Source organism: Clarias gariepinus, chromosome 15 (assembly GCF_024256425.1).
Source record: "Clarias gariepinus isolate MV-2021 ecotype Netherlands chromosome 15, CGAR_prim_01v2, whole genome shotgun sequence".
Lineage (NCBI taxonomy): Eukaryota > Metazoa > Chordata > Actinopteri > Siluriformes > Clariidae > Clarias > Clarias gariepinus.
The window spans coordinates 14418887-14439717 of NC_071114.1; the positions used below are offsets into that span (position 1 = coordinate 14418887).

The 20831-nt window shown below is 36.5% G+C and overlaps 1 protein-coding gene across 1 annotated transcript in view; it reads right to left on the reverse strand.

Annotated features, from left to right (window-relative positions):
• Positions 1-1553: 1553 nt before the first annotated feature.
• Positions 1554-20831, reverse strand: part of yjefn3 (YjeF N-terminal domain containing 3) — a 30809-nt gene continuing 11531 nt past the window's right edge. The window contains exons 2-6 of the mRNA XM_053513503.1: positions 8971-9079; positions 4402-4512; positions 3330-3443; positions 3051-3201; positions 1554-2659 (exon numbers count right to left, since the gene is read on the reverse strand). Coding sequence (XP_053369478.1) covers positions 2463-2659; positions 3051-3201; positions 3330-3443; positions 4402-4512; positions 8971-9079 — 682 coding nt within the window. The 3' untranslated portion in view covers positions 1554-2462. The remainder of the gene's footprint in view (positions 2660-3050; positions 3202-3329; positions 3444-4401; positions 4513-8970; positions 9080-20831) is intronic.

Sequence of the window (20831 nt, forward strand, 5' to 3'; positions counted from 1 at the left end):
ATTGTTTGCAGAAATCACACATATTTGATATGTGTTTATAAATTATTCACATGTTCACATCTGTACCATAAAGTGAACAAATACCATGGAGAATGAATCTTACAAGAAGATATGAAAAGTCATGTGTAACATTTAGTGGGAGAAAATCACATTATTTATTCAAGAAAATCATATATGAGAAAAATGTATTGTGAGAAACTCATGTGAAACATTAATGTGAAAATGTTTTTTTTTTTTTTTTTGGAAAATTTATTACGAGAAAGTCACATGTGAAAAAAACATTAATATTTATGCATTTTACTTGATTACTTTGTTTACTCTGTTTGCATTTAAGCACTGATGTGACACTAATCTCATACTTACAGTTTTATCCTTTCAATAATTTGTCTGTGTCTTGCCAAGAAACATTTAATCCTTTTATATGAGACTCAGCTGTTTAGACTGTAAGAAATTTCTCATAAATCTCAAGCGTGGACTCTTTTTCAAGATCTTGAACAACCACACAACTTTATTGAAACGATCCTAGACAGTAAGTCAACAGCAGATAGTCCATTTATGACTTTTTTTACCCAATAATTACCCCCCAATCACATGATTTTCCTTTGCCAATCAAGGACACGGCATCCTATTTCATGTGGGTCAAATAAAGATTGTGCACCGTAGGATAAAATGCACACGAAGAGCTACTATCTTGCATCTACATCTCATGTCTCATTAAGAACGGTACTGATGTTTTCAAAACTAACATTCACTTCCCTCCATAGTTGGCAAGGATATTCTGGTGCTTTTAAATTTTCCTGAGACAGAAAGGTTTTTTAAGGTTTGTTTTGTGGATGTGGATTGATTGACGCTATAAAAGAAATAAATGCCATACTTAATGTGGACTGTTTATTGAAAATTATTGGCAGATGTGGGAAGAGGCTATAATGCATAAGGGTTATAATTTGGATGTGAATGAAAAGAGTCTGTTCAATACCAAACAGTCAAATTTTGCGAAAAAGCACAGACCAGAATATGTTCTTAGCCTCAGTCTAAACAGATTTTCAGATTTTCCCTAGTTGACATATTGAGCGCACATGACTTTAAGTCTCAGTCACCAACATGTCCTTTGAATTTTGGATGTTTCTTTTCAATTGTCTTAATTTTGACAAGGTTATTTTAGTAATAATAAGAGGCTTTTTTTTTAAATATAATATGTAAAAAATGTGTATATATTTTTAATAACCTTGTCCTGAAATGACTTCTGCCCTAAACTGTATATTTCTCCTTTCTGGGTAATTTATACTGGAACTGTTGTTAGGGAACAAATGGTTATTTTTGCACCACACCATTTTCCTGCCTTTAGGTAAATCTCTGAGTAAAGATAATATACTCTATGGTTTAAACCTTTTACTTTTCCACCCAAATTTTGGCTATAGACTATAACATCCAATTGTTACCCTGTTCAGTGGGGCAAGGAGTGACCTTTAATCTTAACTTCAGGAGGCTTGTGGTTCAAAAGAACATAAAAAACACATGGGAAGTTAACAGGTTCAAAGATAATTTATTTAAATTTGAGATCTAAACTGGTTTTAAACACATCCTATTCAAACTAATAAACTATAAACCAATCTATTCACTGTTTAACCATAAAAGTACCTAGTGGTACCTCTAGGGACCTTGTGCCAAGTTTCTAATAATAATAAAAAAAATAATAATTATATACATAGTACTGCGCAAAAGTCTTCCATATTTATTTTGCCTCCAAACAGCAGATTTTCTGGTATTTTAAGGACAAGTTCTCCAGGCTTCCTGAAGGTCTTTTTTGACTGAGTGTAATGATTTGAATGCTGAGTGGTAGAAATAGACAAGAGGGGAAATGAGGTTGCTGCTGAGGTTGTTACAAAAACAACCAATTTTGTTTATTGCAGTAAAACTTTTTTCCCCATTTATTTAAATTAATATTTAATATGAAAAAATAAGGGGTGGTTCAAGACTTCGGCACAGTACCATTAATATATAATGCAAATATAATGTAAAAAAAAAAAAAAAAAAAAAAAACGGATATGTGTATGTAGTACATAGAATAATTTAATGCATTGTCCAGTTTTAATGTCTAATACAAACTCTAATGCTAAGGGATATTGAGGGGTTTTTATAACATGAAATTTAATGAAGGGAAAAAAGCTGTGACCAATTGTCAGAACAGTCAGAATATTTTCTATCATGTGAAATTGCATAAATATATCAAGAAAAACATACAGAATAGAATTGAAATTTTCAAGCAAACAAAAAATAATAACTTAAGCTCTTAACTTAATGCACTTTTACCTAAGCACATACCCACATCATATCCAGCCACCATGACAGTCTCTGTGCACAGACCTCTACACATTTTACCACAGTTACAACCTAATAGGTACAAAATATGAATGTGTATACATAATTCATACATATCCAAAATGTTTTCTGTTGTACCAGTGTTACAGTTCTATAAAACATTCGGTGCCTGGAAATTCAGGCAGATTAAGTTCATATTTTTTCTGCATGTCGTATGGAAGAAAACGTCCGGCTAGAAAGTGCTTCCCCGAGAAACTTGTGGCACACTTCTTGGGCACCGTTAGAGAGATGAGAACCTCTGGATTGATCCCGTCTTTACCTGCTTCATCTACATCCCAGCCTTTGAAGTAAAAATAGCATTTAGTTAGTAAATGTTTTATAACATCTGTACATAAGGGTACAAATGCTTTGGTTGTTGGAAGCACTCAGTCTTATATCTTTATTATTATTTTTTTTTCATATAATTTTTCTTAAGGGTAATTTTGTGAAATCTTCTATAATTTGCAGTTACTATTGCCATTTAGTTAATTTAGGTGCCATTTTGTGAGTCTGTTTTATGCAAATTTACACAAACTGAGCATTTGATTGTTGTTTCATAGTACCCGGATTTTCATAAATGTATTGTGGAACGATTCTTGTGAACTTTACAGGCTTGTAAATGAGGTTGTTTTTTTAAAATGAACTGTGAATAAAGTTCTGAAAAGATGTTAGTGATATTAGTGAGAAGATACCTGAGGGCACGTCCACACTCGCAATAGGGATCTTCACCTGTTTGAGGGTGACCAATATTCCAGAATAGGGCTCTCTTACATCTTTAAGGTCTATTTCTGGGCCCACGATTGCATCAATCACCAAATTATAGGCATCGTTTATGAGCTGGACCTGCACAGCATTAGCAGACAAGTACAAATGAGGCTTAGCATTGAATTCTGACAGCTCATCTCCCTCTAGCTCCTAAAGTACTTTGTGCTTTGTCACAATTTGTTACATGTGCTTTAAAAATTGTTTACCTCTGTTGGAAGATAAGAAAGGAAAGGGATGTCCATCTTCTCACACTGAATGGTTAAGTCCTGATGTAAGTTATCAGGGGAGCGTTTGGGATAAAAGATTGTGGGCTCATATTCCTAAAAGGACAAAAAGAGAACGCTACTTAGTTGATCAGACTCCTCTGAGCCTCATTGCCTCCTAGGAGAGATTAGTGAAAAATGAAAAAACAGACATGTTTGACCACACATGGAGCAAATGCTTTACCTCACTAAACCAAGTTTGCCTTTGCAGCATTTTAGTTTTCTGCCGACATTGTGAGAGGAGCCTGAGTCAAATACATGGTATTATTTTCACACTTTTATACTGATTTATAGCACCAGTGAAAGAAAAAGGGAAGGAAGGAAGGACGAAAGTAAAGAAGGAACCTTTGACGAATTTCTCAAAATGTAGTGGTAAAAAACTGCTTAAATTGAGTTAAAAAAAAAATTTTTTCAATGTCTTTTAGTTTTAGCTATTTAAATAAAGGAAAGAAAAGAGTTCAATATCATCATTACTGGACATGCCAAATACACTAAATACACTAACACTTGAGGCCAAGCTGTTGCGCTGGATATCAGCACAGCTATCAGTACATCTTCACCAACACTAACAAACGTGCTGATATCCAACGCAACAGCTTGGCCTCAAGTCTGATATTGCTTAATCAACCAATGTTTTAGTATTTTTAGAGACTATTTTTTAGTATGATACACTGGCATTCTCCCTGCGTATGTAAAGCAATGGCCTGGATCTAACTTTTCTGTCCTTTATATAAGAGCATGTCAGTGTGCTTAATGCATTCCAGGAATGCTGTAATGTACAAATGACTGCTCTCTTGAGTCTCAAGCTACAGCTTTTCACTGAATACATTTTATTGATATTTTCCAGTGGCTGTATACTGAGATGCCATAAATTTGTCATCTCTAAGACATAAGGTTAAGTTACTGTTTATAGAAGCATTTTATGTTATACATACAATTCCAGAAAATAAAGGAATTCTGGTGTACAACGAAAATATTTTCCAATATTACACTTTAGTTTCTTTTTAATACTTACAAATATGCGCAGATGTCGAGCACACACCAAGCCTATGGCACCGTTTTGTCCTGGCCCACAAATAACCAGGACTGTAGGTTGTTTCTTGGCCAGAGAGCTCAGAGGATAGGCCTGCAGGCAGACAAAAAGAGACAGAGACAGAGAGAGAGAAACCAATGAGACATCACCATTTTGCTGACAAATAAACCGAGCACTTAATCAGTGTCAGAAGTTCTATCAATAGCAGATGTGAAACAAAAGGGAGTGATGGTCTCCATAGCTAAACCCATAACAAGTTCCTCATAACAGTTGTAACCTGTGAAAAACAATGTTGAGACAACACTGCAGGATGCAGACTTTAAATATAGCACTTTCCATTAGCCACTTAAACTGAGCCAAGCCTTCGCCACTGTTAATATTTTCCTCTCTGGCTCACTGCTCTCTCAGCCAAAACATCATGCTGAAAATCTTTTGTGCCATATTTGCTAGAACCAAACAGGGCCTGTCATCTATTCATAACACACAAGGATCTGGGTGGGCCTCACACAAACTTTAAATCAATTAAGGAAAACTGTCAACCGAATCGCTATCCGCCACATTTATAGCACATGGGCAATGACCTTGAAGAAGAATTTTAACACAATATTTAAGAAAGAAAGGAAAACGGGTTTCTTAAAACTCAGTCATAATACAAGTTTCGGAGCATTTCTGGGCAGCTGGCTGGAACAAATTTTTTTTTGTCTTAAAATCTTTAAAGATATTTGTAATTTATACTACAAAATTCTATTTTTATACTAAAAATATTCATTATATTGATGTGTTTACATTTACCTAGGGAAAAGTTTGAATGCACTTTATGAGGCATATACTTTTAAATCCCAACACCTGCTGTACTGTAACAGTACACTCAAAAACTGCACAGTGGCCCAAACTAAGTCATTCCGGATATCATTTTACAAAAAAAAACCATCTTCCACTCTTCTGCACCTTTGCTAGCTTCAATGATGAATTTTTCTGCTAATCACCCTTGGGGTAGCACAATTTCCAATTCTGGGTGTACTGTAGTTGCTCCTTTCCAGTAGATGCAGAACCATTGCTGTAATGATGCTAATGGCGCTTGGGAATAGCATAATTACCTGAACTTAATGTCCCATTAGGACTAATTAGCTGGTATCCACTGGCAGATGTCTGAAATGCAGTAATAAAAAGAACTTGTTCACTGGAGAGACAGTTTTTACGGGTTCCTTTAAAGGTTCCACTCCTGATACGAACAGTCTATCAATCTATCTACATCCCTGTGCTGGGTGTGTTTCTGTTACGGAGTGCAAAACCCAGTGGTCCATGAGTGTGCTTATTTAAACCGGTCTTTCGCTGACTCTGCTGCTCTGTTCTGGAACCAAGGAGAGCAAAAGGTTTGGCGTCCTTGAACCAAAAGCCTGCAGCTGTGTTTTCCAGTTCTGCTGATGAACTGGGATACACACTGGCATCTCATAATACTTTCTTTTTGATCATTTTTTTTTCTACAGGAGCAATCAGTTAGCCCTTATTTCTCCACATGCGGTATGACTCTATGATGATATGCAAAAACCTGATGTTCTTGCTTGGCTACTCTGCGTACTTAGACATGATCTTGCACAGTCAAAACACACACAGTGTTCCATCAGTCTGACTGACGAAAACAATATCCTGGTACTGGGAATAAGGTTGGATTTCAGACACCAGTCTTGGAAAACTCCAGAACATAAAGTGCTTATTCCTAAGGGTGGTGTGGGGGGGTTAGGTAGGGGCAGTAAAGGTTTGCTTTGGACGCTCGCTCTCTGAGTGAATAGCTGGGTTATGAAATCAGAGAGCAGTAAAAACCGACTACTGCACTTTTCTTTGAACAACATTATTGATGTCATTCCAGGTTCTGAGTTACTGACCAGCCTGTTTTTCTAGATCACGATTTATGGAGGCCATTGCAAGGTTTTGTTGATGCTAATTGTGATGGGGAGCTTGTGGTTGGAACCTTGAGAGCAACTGACTGGGGGAAGAAAATTCACCCACAGAGAACGCCCATTAGGAAACAATTGCAGGATTCACATTGCTCTCAGGTAAGTCACGAGGAGTCTGACTCAATCCAGATGCAGCTACAGGGCGTACAACACAGTCTGTTTGGCCCAAATTGAAATAGTTCTGTCTACCTCCTGTCTGGTCACACCTAAGACCTTATGACCTGATCACTGTAGTCCAGCTGTTCACCTTTAAGGAAACACAAATTAAAAGGAGATCTCCTTATTTTCTTAACTAATTAGCCTCATTAACTCACATACTGTAAGTAAAACATCAATAGTATTACTAAACACTAATAGAAAAAAAAATCACATCGTCTTTTCTGATTTTTTAAATGTCCAGTTTCAGTATGTTTGTGCTAATAAACACTGTACATTACTTTACTTTTCCTTAAAAGTTTTTATTATTAATTGCACTCGCTAGTGCAGTTCATTCTTGCCGAGAAACCCTTCTTTTAGGTCACAAGTGGTTGTACTGTATAAGCATTTCACTGCATATCATATTGTGACAATTAAATGAATTGATTTTGAACAATGAATTTGATTTTAAATTTTATTTGTGTCTTAGCTGAAACAAGTGGAATCTGGTGTGTTCTCCTGCTGTTGTAGCCCATCCACCATCACATTTCAACATGTTGTGTGATGGGATTTCTGCTCACAGTTGTAAAGAGTAATTTTTTTGAGGTCCCATAGCTTTCCTGTCAGCCTGAACCAGTCTGACTGTCTCTTTTAAATTGTCTCATTAACAAGGTGTCTCTGCAAGATTCTTATTCAACACCATTCCCTGCAAACTCTAGAGACAGTTGTGGAGATCAGGATTATTTTATAATTCTTAAACTCTATCTGCAAGATTTTATGCATTGCTACGCTGTCACACGATTGGTTGATTGGACAACTGAATAAGTATCTGGTACTGGTACAAGTATTCAATATCTAAATAACAATTTGGTTGTAAGTGACCAAATTCAGCAAAAAGGAAATATGTTTTGTTTTTTATGTGATCAAGATTTTATTCTGTAATGTTTTATTAATATGTTAAACCATTTTGTGAAGCATGTAAAATTGTAAGTTCCATTTTGATTCAATATTCCAGTGCAGCTGTCCAGCCTACGCCATAAAATATGACTCAATAAACAAATGTGAACCAAAAAAATTATTTTTACATTTTTAAACACACCCTTTAATACTTTTCGCCGTGGTACAGCGTTTGTCCTTGTGACTAGTCGATTGTATGTTCAAGTCAAGTTGATGCCAAGTAGCATGCTGTTCTTCTGTGTTTCAACCCTTTAATGCCAGAAAATGCTCATGCCTGTTTTATGTCTAGTTTTACTTTTTTCCCCACAACGAATTTAAGGAGAAACTGTCCACAGTTAATCTCTAATATAAATATAAAATCTCCAGAGATATCAAAGCGAAATGTTTAAGTAAAGAAATGTCCCCTGGATGAGGGGATCTATATCGACAGTATAGAGTCTCCTCTATTCTCTATAGGAACATTAAAGTGGACCCTAGAGCTGCTGAGTCTGACAAGTTCTTTCCATGCCTGCTTGCCTGTTTAGCCGGACCATGGCAAGTTTTGAGCCTTCATGTGGAGATGATGAAAACAGGTATGGCAGAAGGAGAAAACCATGCAGATGTGTGGTCTGTAAGATATATGACCTTTAAAGCAACAGAGCGCAGACGAAAGGTCACTGTTCAAGCATCAGAATGGGTCACAGTTGAGTAACCTACATGCTCTAAGTAAAAGGAGAATTCTCCCTCGTCATGCTGCTTCTAATGAGTACTCCACTTTCTCCCATCGCAGGAAACACAAAGGCTTCCTTACTCTTAAATCTCTGTGAGCAACCACTCTTCACTACGACACAAGGACAAATCTTTTTTTTCTTCTGCATTTCCCAGGAACGTGCAAGTTTACAGTATAAAAAAGGAAACATGTTGCTTACATTTTCATTGCCAGGAATCTGTTAAAATGACCCAAAGACATCTCTTCAAATTTACCCTCATAAAACATGTCAGGGGTTATGAATGTCTTCCTGCCTGAATGTACATCATGAATTATTGATGTACTATGACGGTAAGTTTAGTTGGACTTTGGCTGTAGCTAACATACTTAAACCTTTCTTTTTTAAGATTAAAGATTTGTCACAAGTTGAGAGTCTGAGTTTACATTAGATTATTTTACGACGTAATACCATATTATTATAAGTTTTTGAAAAACATAACTTTTTCCTAATATACTGTGCCTTGCAAAAGTATTCCCCTTGAACTTTTCCACATTTTTACATGTTACAACCACAAACGTAAATAGATTTTATTTGGATTGTATGTGACAGACCAACACAAAGTTGAAATAACTTTATAAAAATTAAAAAACTGGAAAGGGTGTCATGCATTTGTATGAATACTTTTGCAAGGCACTGTATCTAATCCGAATCCTTCATCCAGGAAACCTTTTGGTGATGTTTCAGTTAGGATCTGTGTCAAATGTTTTATTTAAACTGCTTGTGCATATGTATTTTTTTTTTTACAATGGTAATACCTTGGTGATGGCGACAGCACAGGCATGACCCCAAATCTCAATCAGCTGCTGCTGTCCAAAACGATAGTCTGTGAGCAGTTCTGTTACAATGGCAGCCATCTCTGTTTTACTGGAGAGAGACAGGGGCAGAGAGACAAAGAGAGAGAGAGAGAGAGAGAGAGAGAGAGAGAGATGGAGAAGGCAGTGAAAGAGAGAGATAAAGAGAAAGAGAGATATAGAGAGAAAGAGAGAAAGAAAGAAAGAAAGAAAGAAAGAAAGAAAGAAAGAAAGAAAGAAACCGGTTGATGTGGTGTCAGCCAGGGATCAAGAAAGCGAGACAAAAACACAAATGGAGTGAAAGAGAAGAAGAAAGAGAGAGAGAGAAAGAGAGAGAGAGAGAGAGAGAGAGAAAGAGAGAAACACAGAGACAAAGAGAGAGATTCTTGTTAATAGAAATGTTTTGAGTTAAATTTAAAGAAAATAATGTGTAATATGTGTATTATACAACATGGTATTATGACTGAAGTATTTCAGTATACTGATAGATTCAGAATGTGAATTTATTCCAAAGACAGAAATGTATTATCCTAAAATCGAAAAACTGAAAAGCTTTGACAATGTGTGTGTGTGTGTGTGCGCGCGCGAGAGAGAGACAGAGAGAGAGAGACAGAGAGAGAGAGAGAGAGACAGAGAGAGAGAGAGAGCGAGAGAGAGAGAGAGAGAGAGAGAGTTTATTCCATTAAAGACCCCTGCTGGAAGTTTTCAGTCATGCGGTCAATCCCATCCAGATCTAATATACATATAAGTGATTATTAATCCTAGTATATAAGTTCATCACTCAAAGCATTAGAACTTCATTTGTCCCTTTCTGTCCTCCAACTGTCTCACACTGCAGAAAGTCATCTGGCCTCTTAATGTGGAACTCGGTGTTACATTTTTGCAGTTTCCAGGACAACAGGTTCAATAAGTTGCTTATTCTTATTTTAGCCACAGTCAGCAGCAATAAGAAATAAGAACTGAGCAAAGACACACACACACACACACACACACACACACACACACACAGAGGAACGTTAAAATGATGACTTTTTTTTGTCATGTCATTAACGACTTCATTCATATTGCTCTCTCTCTCTCTCTCTCACACACACACACACACACACACACACACACACACACACACACACACACACACACACACACACACACACACACAATCTCTCCCTCTCATTACTGATTGAGACTGAGTGCTTTGTTTACAACATCACTGTATGAATCTGCAGTCTCAAATGGACCCAGCAGTAATTAGACCCAATTAACTCTGTATTCTTCCATTGTAAATGACCGCAGTGATAATATCACAGTCCTTCCATTATATCAGAAAGAAATAAGATAACTAATTCCATGGGTTCATATTCAGTGTCCCTGTTTATCAGTTAATATGGTGCAATGACAGTATTTCTGAGAAGTAGCTATCTAGGATTTCTTGCCTCAGAGTGCTTGAGATTGGGAAGATGAACTTCAACATGAATTACAAAAAAAAAGCATCTATAATTTACAATTAAACCCTGTTATAAAGCATTTATTTAAATCTTTTGGATGCTTTGATCAGTGTGTTTGTATGTGTGCTTCAGTTTAAAACATAAAAAAGTTATATGACAAAGAATAGAAGAAAATATGGCATGCGTACATAGACACGTGCATAGGCTTCCATAAATGATTATTTACATAAGTACAGAAGTTCCTTCTGAGAGTATTGGAACAACATGTCAATTTCTTTTATTTTGCTATACAGTAAATATTGTAAAATAATTTAAATCATGACCACCACATTTTGAGGTGAACAAAAATATGTGAACAGGCAGCCTTAAAAATGATTCAAGTTAATAACAATTAGTATTTGTGTAATTTTATGGGAGTTGGGGTAGCTCTGTGTTTAGGGCATTGAACTACTGAGGCAAAGGTCCCAACTTCCACTCCAGCACCATTAAGCTGTCAGTGTTGGGTCCTTCATCACGGCTTTTATCCATCAATTGCTCATGTAATGAGATAAATGTAAGTTGCTCTGGATAAGAGTCTCAGCCCAATGCCATTTGGCTGCATAGCCCTTGCTTTCAGTGAATGCCTCAAGCTGGTGACTTCACCAACATCACCAAATTTTTTACCACTTTCTTCAGCTGATGCTTGTTTCAGAGGGGAGTTGGGAATTATACACATTACATATTGAGGCATTTGGCAGACACCCTTATCCAGAGTGACTTACATTTGTATTTCATTAAACATGTAAGCAGTTTAGGGTTAAAAGTCTCGCTTAACAGTGATGGGATTTGAACCTGGAACCTCCTAAAGGACAGTCCAATGCCTTAACCACTTAAAATCCTTTATATCCTCAGAAGAGAGTGGTGAGTCTGTTCCAGAATTAGCCGTGCAAGCCCAAGTCATGACATTACCTTCACTTTGCTTTGCATTACCGATGAGCTCCTATGGTTTGTCTCATAAGCAGATCCTGTATTTCTCTACACTTTGACCTTTGTACCTTTTTGAAAATGTAGAAAGTTATTTTGTTATTTTGGTCATTCCTGCTTCCCTTACTTTTGTGGCTTATCTCTGTATTTCTTTGATTCTACTTTTTTAAGCCAATGATGTTGTGATGTTTTTCATATTGTAATATGGACTCAGGGACTTTTTTGAAAGATGAAACCTGCAGCCTTGTGTCATCGGGAGTTGTTAGTGAAATCACTAACTGTGGTTTTCAGGGGTTTTTCACAGCTCACACAATGTTTCTATTATCAACTCCTGCTGTTTTTCTTTGGCCGACCTGTTCAATATCTGGTGGTTAGTGGACCAGTGTTTTCTTTCTTTTCCAGAACTTTCCAAAATGTACAATTACCTATGCCAAATGCTTGTGCAATAGTTGATAGATTTTCCCTCTTTTCTTAACTTCAAAATGGCTTTTTCTTGCATTAACAGCTCTCTGGTCTTTATGTCGACTTATCCTTTTTAATGTGGAAATGTTGTTTAACACATCTATCAATCAGGAAATGAAAGCTGGAATTCTGGTATATCATCTCATTCATTCTTTAATCTGCATAGCGATATTCCTCTGAACCATTTTTCCTTCTTGAATTTACATGAACTAGCAACATTTCCGCCTATGCTGCACAATGCACACTCTCCAGCTTGTTTTCACCCATCTTCTTTTTAATCTCATTTACACAAAATATTATACTATATATATATATATATATATATATATATATATATATATATATATATATATATATATATAATATAATATAATATTAAGTTATTTTGACTATTTTTAAAACTGAATAAATCATGTGACAGATGAAAAGTACAACATTTCTATGGCACATTGACCCATCTGCACTGAACAAATGTCACCACCAGGGGGAGTCACAATTCAGCCCCACCCAATATCAGCTGAAATAAATTGACTGCTGCATATTTTTAAAATCTTTTTGCCACAAGAAGGAGAACTCTACAATGAAATATGCTAAAAAAACACACACAATTTCAAACATATGAGATTTCATAATGAGATTCATTTCAGTTATACTTTTTTAAAACAAAAGAAGAAGTACATCATTTACTTTTCATTTTTAACAATAAGCTTATACCTATTGACATATAAGCAGGTAACTATAAGACACTATAAGCAGGTAACTGAAAAATGTGGACAAAGTAAAAAAAAAAAACAAATGTCAATGAAATGAGTTCCAAATCTTCTTACAAAATAAATTAAAAAATCATGTTAACTATTAACATGCTAATTTTAAGAGCAGCTTTATGAAGCCACAAGTTTCTAGGAGTCCTCCCAAACCCCCCCAAGGGAGAACATATAGATGTGCCTTTATCACGTGTAAGAGCTTGATTACGTCCAATGTGCAACCAGCATGCATCCTAAACCCCCACCGGAACAGCATCAATAACACACACTCATACCAACCCCCTAAAGTGAAGCTCCACATGACTTCAAAACAGCCCTGTCCCACAGGAGCAGAATGTCAGGGTCAAAAGGCTTGAAAACACAGATAAAAGACAGTCATTGTGCCCTGTACATACTTAAGGAGTACTCGAGCTTTGCCCATTTTACACCAACCAGAGTGAAAATACATGAGGCTTACTTACTTTTTTGGGCATTTGTTTTTCTCCCACTTGGTCGCTCTCTCTCCCGCTCTTTTTCTTCCATATCTCCCTCTCTCTCTCCCCCTCTCTCTCCCTCTCTCTCCTTCCCTCTCTCTGTCGAGCTACGCAGGTTGTTTCTGAGCTGCCAGTGATTTAGACTCCCTCTGCCCTCCGGACCTGTCTGACCCATCCTGGTGCCCCACTTCTGGATGGAGATCTCGTCACATGGATGCCCCATGTGTCTCTTTGGGATGCGTCTCGTGTCTGGAGATGGTTCACTCTACCTAGACGACGGTTCTGGCCTCAACTGGTGTTGGCAGCTGTTTCTCTGAGGACTTGACCGTTCGATAGTTCAGGACTGGAACTTCATACAATACAAGTCTACCTGAGCCTTCAATAACTACCTGGACTCCATATTAACATCAATTAACATCAACTGTTATGCTGAACTGGCTTACACACCTAACACACAGTATGAATGCAGATCAATCCCTGCTCTCTGTTTCACCCAAATGAGGATGGGTTCCCTGTTGAGTCTGGTTCCTCTAAAGGTTTCTTCCTATTACCATCTCAGGGAGTTTTTTCTTGCTACTGTCGCCCTCGGCTTGCTCACCAGGGACTAACTGACCATTTTGATTCATACAAATTCACATTTCATACAAACTCAAATAATTCTTTTGATTGTGTAAAGCTGCTTTGGGACAATGCCAATTGTTAAAAGCGCTATACAAATAAAATTGAATTGAATTAAATTATATCACTGTTGTAATTCTGGGATAGAGAGCTAAATTAAAGCTTTTCAGCACATGGCATGCTGAAAACCTTTTTTTTTCTGGGGGGTATGAAAGTAAAGCACAAATGACCTGACCACCCAACAGTACAGGACGAGATATTTAAAGACAGTAAGAAACATGATGTTACCTCACTCTCGCTACACAGAATCACTAGTCACAGTAAGGAGAAAATATATTATAAATGTTCAAATGTAAACTTAAAAAAGGAAGAAAATCCTTACACCAGAGAAGTATATTAGGATTTAAAATGTTTGTACTTGGTAATCTTGCATATGTAAGCTTGTTACCTATTATCTACATCAACTTTTTAATATTAATGGGATTTCCAGCTTTTTCTAGTGAGTCAGCGAATCATTTAGCTCAATTCATGGATAACAGTTGACCCTCTCTCGGCTCTCTCCACGCAGCAGACTGTTGAAAATATTATGATTATTGATTTTTCTTTTTTTTTCTCAATTTTGCCAGAAACAATTTCATAAATTTGTACCTTCTAAATATCTAAATGATCATTGTTGGGGGACATTACTTTTTAAAGTAACTAATTACACTACAAAATTACCGTCTTCAAAAGCCTACCTTACAGCGTTACTTTCTGATAAAAGTAACTAGTTACAGTACTTTTCTATGGCAGAAAATGTGCCTTTTTTTGGCCCATAATCCGTTAACTACTAATACTACTGTTACTACTAATGGGGCAGTGGTAGCTCAGAGGGCTAAGGCACTGGGTTACGATGGGATATGCGAAGAAGGAATTTCACTGTGCTGTAATGTATATGTGACAAATAAAAGCTTAACTTAACTAATTTACCATACCCCTATCTCACCTACGTCAAACCGCATAGCAGGAATAACAGAGGGGAGCGGGTTATCGGGGGCGGGGCTTGTAGGATGACTTTCACACACACACACGTACACTAATAGATTGGGAATGACTGCTGTCTGGCTCACGGATTATATAAATTGACTGAATAACGGATTACATTTTTAAAAAAATACCCAAATAACTGAGTACTTAAATGGTGTAACGTGTTTGATTACTCGTTGATTACATCAAAAAAGTAATCCAAGTACTCTAACACGTGTTACTTTGTACTTTGTAATGCATTACACCCAACACTGCAAATGACAATACTGTGCATGATGTTTTATAGAATCTGTTTACATAAATAGTCATATTTGCAGCAAATCAGTGAATCACCAGGATCATACTGATTCAGGTACACAGTGGTACAGGTACAGATACAGAGAGTCAAGCACACATCCTATTAGAAATAGATGAAAGAATTTTGTTAAATTACGCTACATGAACAAATGTCCAAAAAACATAACTGTTACCTTAAAAAAACATATCACTGTCGTGGAGCTCAACAAAGGATGTACACTTAAGGCCACCCAACCTGTCTTGGGGACATTTAGGGATAGAAAGGAAATTTGCATAAATGGACTCCTCTGTTAAAATGATGTGTAAAAGGACAGTGTGTGGGCTGTTAGGCAGTGAGGCCCTTTGTAATTTGCCAGTCATGCTCACTAATAGATTATATAATCCATTTTTTATGACTCAGAGCAGGTGTGAACATTGAATTTTCATGAGCTAAATATTTTCTCAGTAGTGAGCTGCTTTGGAAAAAAAAAGCATCTGCCATATGAGTACATGTTAATGGTATCACTGTAAGTGAAAATGGTTGACTGTTTCTGGAAGAAAAGTGCCAAATAGTGTAAGTAGAGATAAAGTAGAAATCAAGCAGCAGCCTTAGTGAAAAATAACTGCCCAATGTGCTAGCAGCTGTGAAGAGTAGATTAATTGCCTGGGTGCTTCGATCGATTCCAGGCTGGTTCATGTTACAGGGCATAAGAAATAACAACATCCAGCTATTCCTCCCTGCATAGAAATGATTGGAGAGGAAGGCTTTCAGAGCTCATGCTGGTTTTGGGGAGAGTAAATACATAGAGATTTATAGACCCCATTTTATTTTATTTACATGAGGCTACTTTTATAAAGTTTTTTTATTGCAAAATCAGGTGCAATATATCTTGGATATAAGGAAATAAATGTGTACACAATAATAAGTGCAATATGAATCAATTTAATAATCTGTTATATTTAGGCATAATCACCTTTTAAATTTGAATCAGTTACTTCCACAGAAGCAGAAATTATGATTATCTGAAGAAGAACCAGACAGGTCTTGAATAAGTTTTCTTCTCTTAATAACAACATTTGATGGACATTTAACTTGGAAACTGCTAAGAACTAATAAAGTGCAAGGCTCTCAGTCCTGAAGGCTTTCCTAGGTCTGAAAACGTAAAGTGACAGCTTTTCCTCAGACCGTTAATATCAGCAAGTACACACTTTAAAAAATCTGTTTATACTGAGTTTTTGCCATACAGTTGCTCAGCAGTAGGGAGTTTGGGAAAGCAGAAAAGAAAAACCTGGAAAACCCTGTCAGAAAATTAGAACCAAACCTGAAGATGAAATGCAACACTTCTCGTACTTGGAAAACCTGCAGTTACGTATGAACTTTCCCCTCATACCCTTAATTCTTTTGCATGATATTGAAATTAAATATGAAGTCATTGCAAAATTCAGACATATGTGAGTTGACCTATTTTTTACAGACTTGAAAAAATGCAGGAGCTTTCAAACTTTGTGGCATTGCATGAAAATCATCCTGTGTCCAGATTACATCAACTTGATTTACAGCACTAAGAAACACAGCTCACAGAACACTGAGAACTTGGCGTATTTTCCCAGTGATGTTCTCTGGATGTCATTTGAGGACACAGCATCCTTTGGTCATCCCTTGGAGATGCCAGGAGGTGATAGTGATCAAAGTGATAGGGAACACAAGGAGGGATGGACAGGAGTGCTAATTAGTTGCCAGAGACATTTGACTGAGTCACAGACTCATGCCAGAACTGATATAGAAGCATTTAAGGTGAAGGCTTGTGTGCCAGTTTTAGAGTGAGCTGACACTCAGGACTTGGAACTGCAGCACTGCTGGCAGTAAAAACCTGAGTTTGGGTGACATGTGTTTAGATTAGGAATTAAGTATGTATTGAAGGTGTTTCACTTATTTTAGCATTTTTTTCCTTTTTGACATTAATTGACTTGGAATATTTGATGTCTCACATTAGTTTTTGATTTAGATTTTACATTGTGGAACTCTTCTTGATGTGAAGTGTTACATGTGCTCAGACAGGCATAGAAAAAGAATGGCTTAATTTCAGAACTTTTCCATTTCATTCAACCTCTTGACCTTTATCTTAAACTCATCACCCTTAATATCTAATCTTTTCAATGTCACATGTGCTCCGACTTAACTCACCAAATCTTATTTTTTAAAAACTTGTCTCAAGAGCTAAATCCATGCAATTCAGATGGATCCAGCATCTGAAAAATAAGAGAATAGTAAACATATGACCAAATCCTAGATTTACTTCAAGCTGGAAGACATAGAACTGCAAGCACTGTGGCTCAGCTGTCTACTGATGAATGATTTATCCTGAGAGTTGGACATGACGAGGCCTCATTGGAGGGTTTTAGAGTGTTTGGGGGCAACTGTGACCACCCACTGCACCTGTAAATGTCATCAGGCAGTGTCCCAGCTGGCCCGCTTGCCAGACAATGACTTTTAACTGGACAGATGAGCACAGTAAACAACAGCAAACCACATAGGGCTTAAATCATTTTTCTCCCTTGATGGTGAGTAGAGATACTCTTTGAGTACACCAAAGAGATCCGTTCGAGACTCATTTTTCAGGCTTAGGACAGGGAAAAATCGATGATCGCACCATGAAGATCATTCTGACATGTCCCTGTGGAACTTCCTGACCCTGAAAGCAATCTCAGTCACACCTCACAACAGGTTTGTTAAGTCTATCTGGAAATTCATTAGGTTGGCCAGAGCAGATGCTGATAAAGCAGCCCTGATTCTATCTCTGTTGTCTGGACCAACAATGCATCAATGTTTGGTTTTGAGAAGATGCTCTGTGCTCTGGCACGATAGATCTCCCCAGGCCCTGCTCTGGGCCAACTGCCCACCTGCTTTCATGACAGTGGGATTTTGAGTAGACAAACTATGCCTGACTCTGGAAAAGGGCTTCACATCTAGCCATCAAACTCCATAAACCCAGTCATATCCAAAAGCTATATAAAAAAAATAATAATAAAAAAAAACGAGCTGCTTTCTCGTATACTTAAAAAGTTCCACAGGGGGCGGACCAATTGTTAAACAGTCCATTGATTTTCAACAGACCAGACAGCAGACCAGGCTTAAATGTGTCTGCAGTAGTCACGGCACGCCAGCAACAGGAAAGCGTGGCCATGAAATGCGATTAGCAGCCTCATTTTATGGGTTAGGATCAGTAAGACTTCAGTAAGACTGCATTATACAGTAATTTGGGACACAACTTTCAAATTGCCCTGCGCTCAGTAATTAAATCCTGGCTAATGCTTGGTTCATAAAGACTACAGCTGTAACACAGTAAAGAGTAGATAACGAGGAGTACATGGTGAAACACAGAGGAAACCATAGCAATGGACAGCAAATCAGAAGAGATGTGCACATCCTTTGCCGAGAGACAGATATAAATAGAAGGAGGGAAAGGTGCCAGTCTGTCAGGTCCAGTTAAATACTTCAGGTGAAAGCAAGAAATTTAGCAACAGAAATAACAGGATATTTGTGAGTGGAGACTAGGGCTTTGTGGACAATGGAAAGCTTTTGTTGTGCATGATATTATTTCAGTATGTCCCAGGGTACATGAAATGGAATTTATAATCGTGCATTTTAGTATTCGGAATGCAGAAAATATCAGAAACACACGACAAAGTCCAATAAAACGGTAAAAAAAATCTGACTTTACTATCAAGAACTTGTTCTTTATTCATGATTTATAACACTTTAATATATTGGTAATAAAAGTAAAGAATAAAATACAGCAAGGTACGCCGTTTTAGAAAAATAATCAACAGCGGGGAAGTGTTTTGTATCCGGAAGCATTTGTTTCTTATGACAGTATGTCCTAAAGTTACTCCTTCTATGTCACTGGGAGTATGATAGTTTTATATTTGTCGGTCTAATGGACATTTTATTCATTTTCAGTTGTCACTCAGGGTACATTGTAGCAGCTATAGAAAAAATATATTCCCTCATTAAGCATTTCTCTATCTTGAAAGGAATTAAACGATATTTTTAGTTTATGCTACTAAGACCAAGATTCCTAAAGACTTTCCCATTTCTCAAACTGCTTTAACTCTGCTACAAACCTCTGACACTAGAGACTCCTTCCAAAAATATGCTATATACAGTAGAGTAAGTCCCAATGTAAGTACTGTAGAACAGTAATGGATTAAAATGTGTTCAATACAAAACAGCTGTCAGGACTGCTGTTTTAAACTTAAAAATTGTGTTACATAAAGAGCATTTAATAACCAAATATAATAAAAATCATTACAGCATTCATTCAACAGCATCTGCTCATTGCTTTATTTTTGCAAACTTGCAATCAGATGTTTTATTAGGGAATAATAAAATGATTACGGTAAAAAGATTATGTAACTGAGTTATCAAGTCACTGTCACACAACAATATAAGGAGACTGCAACAACGTTACAGTACTTGCTAGTTAAGATAATAATAATAATAAGAAGAAGAAGAAGAAAGAAAGAAAGAGTAGCCTTAATTTTAAAAAGAAGATATTGATGATGAAGATAAATTACAGAATTGTCCACAAACAGGATGTCCAAGTATATTCTGATTACCACCAGTTAACAAAATAAACATTCACTGCTAGAGAAAGTGGAAATTGAGAGCAAGCTTAATAAAATGTCATTATTAACTAGCATACGATGAATCTTTCAAGAAAAGTCAGTATAGATACAGTATCAGACCATGCAGAAATAAAAGTAAATTGATGGCACCACTTATGTATTTTTGCACTTGTAGCTTGTTGCTTAAGTAGTTTTTAGATAATAATTCTCCAATATCCACCATAATGAGCTAAGACAATATTTCATTGTGACCTAAATTTCCTCTAGTTGCATAATGCATAACATAATAAATGTATGTGTCCCCAGGTTGGGTTTTTCATGGTTTAATTAATGTAATATATTGTGCTGCTACAAGTACCATTATAGATCATATTATTGCTGGGGCCCGGAAATGGTTTCGAATTTATTCTCCGATTAAACAGCCTCAACAGGAATGAGAAAGAAAGCTTATCATGTCTAACAATAACAGATGTACAGAGGCAGCAAAATTGTTCTCTGATGCCATCAGCTAAATAATCAAACAGAGCACTTTGGGATATGGAAAGGGCTGTAGCTTCTGTCATTGTTTCTTTTATTTTTTTTTCCAGTTCAGCGATTCTTTTGCCCAAAAAGGCCCAGAAGAGAGATCATGACTGGAAATATACACTTTGGAGTAAAAAATGTTAAGCAAATCATTTTTCAGGTAAAAACAGACATTTATTTATAAGTCCTACCTGGTAAATGCATTATGACTCATGATGTGTACAGCAGTATGTCAGAACATTTTAAATAAATGAAACAAATCATCATTTTTGGCAACAAGCCACATGTGCAAAAGATGAAAAAGGTGAAGACACTGATGACTTCATATACTTGCTCCCATAAAGAAATACATGCATACATACATACAGTACAAACATACATACATACAGTACAAACATACCTACATACATACATACATACATACATATATTATATTTACACATACATTATATACAGTATACACATACAAACATTCATACAAACACATTCATACATACATACATGTACTGCATGCATAAATTGCATATTAAAAATACTTTAAAAAAAATACTGACTACCCCCAAACTAGATACAATATGTATTTTCAAATGGTTCCATTAAAATTTTTAAAGACTTCTTAAAGACACAAGATAATGTGATGGGAACCT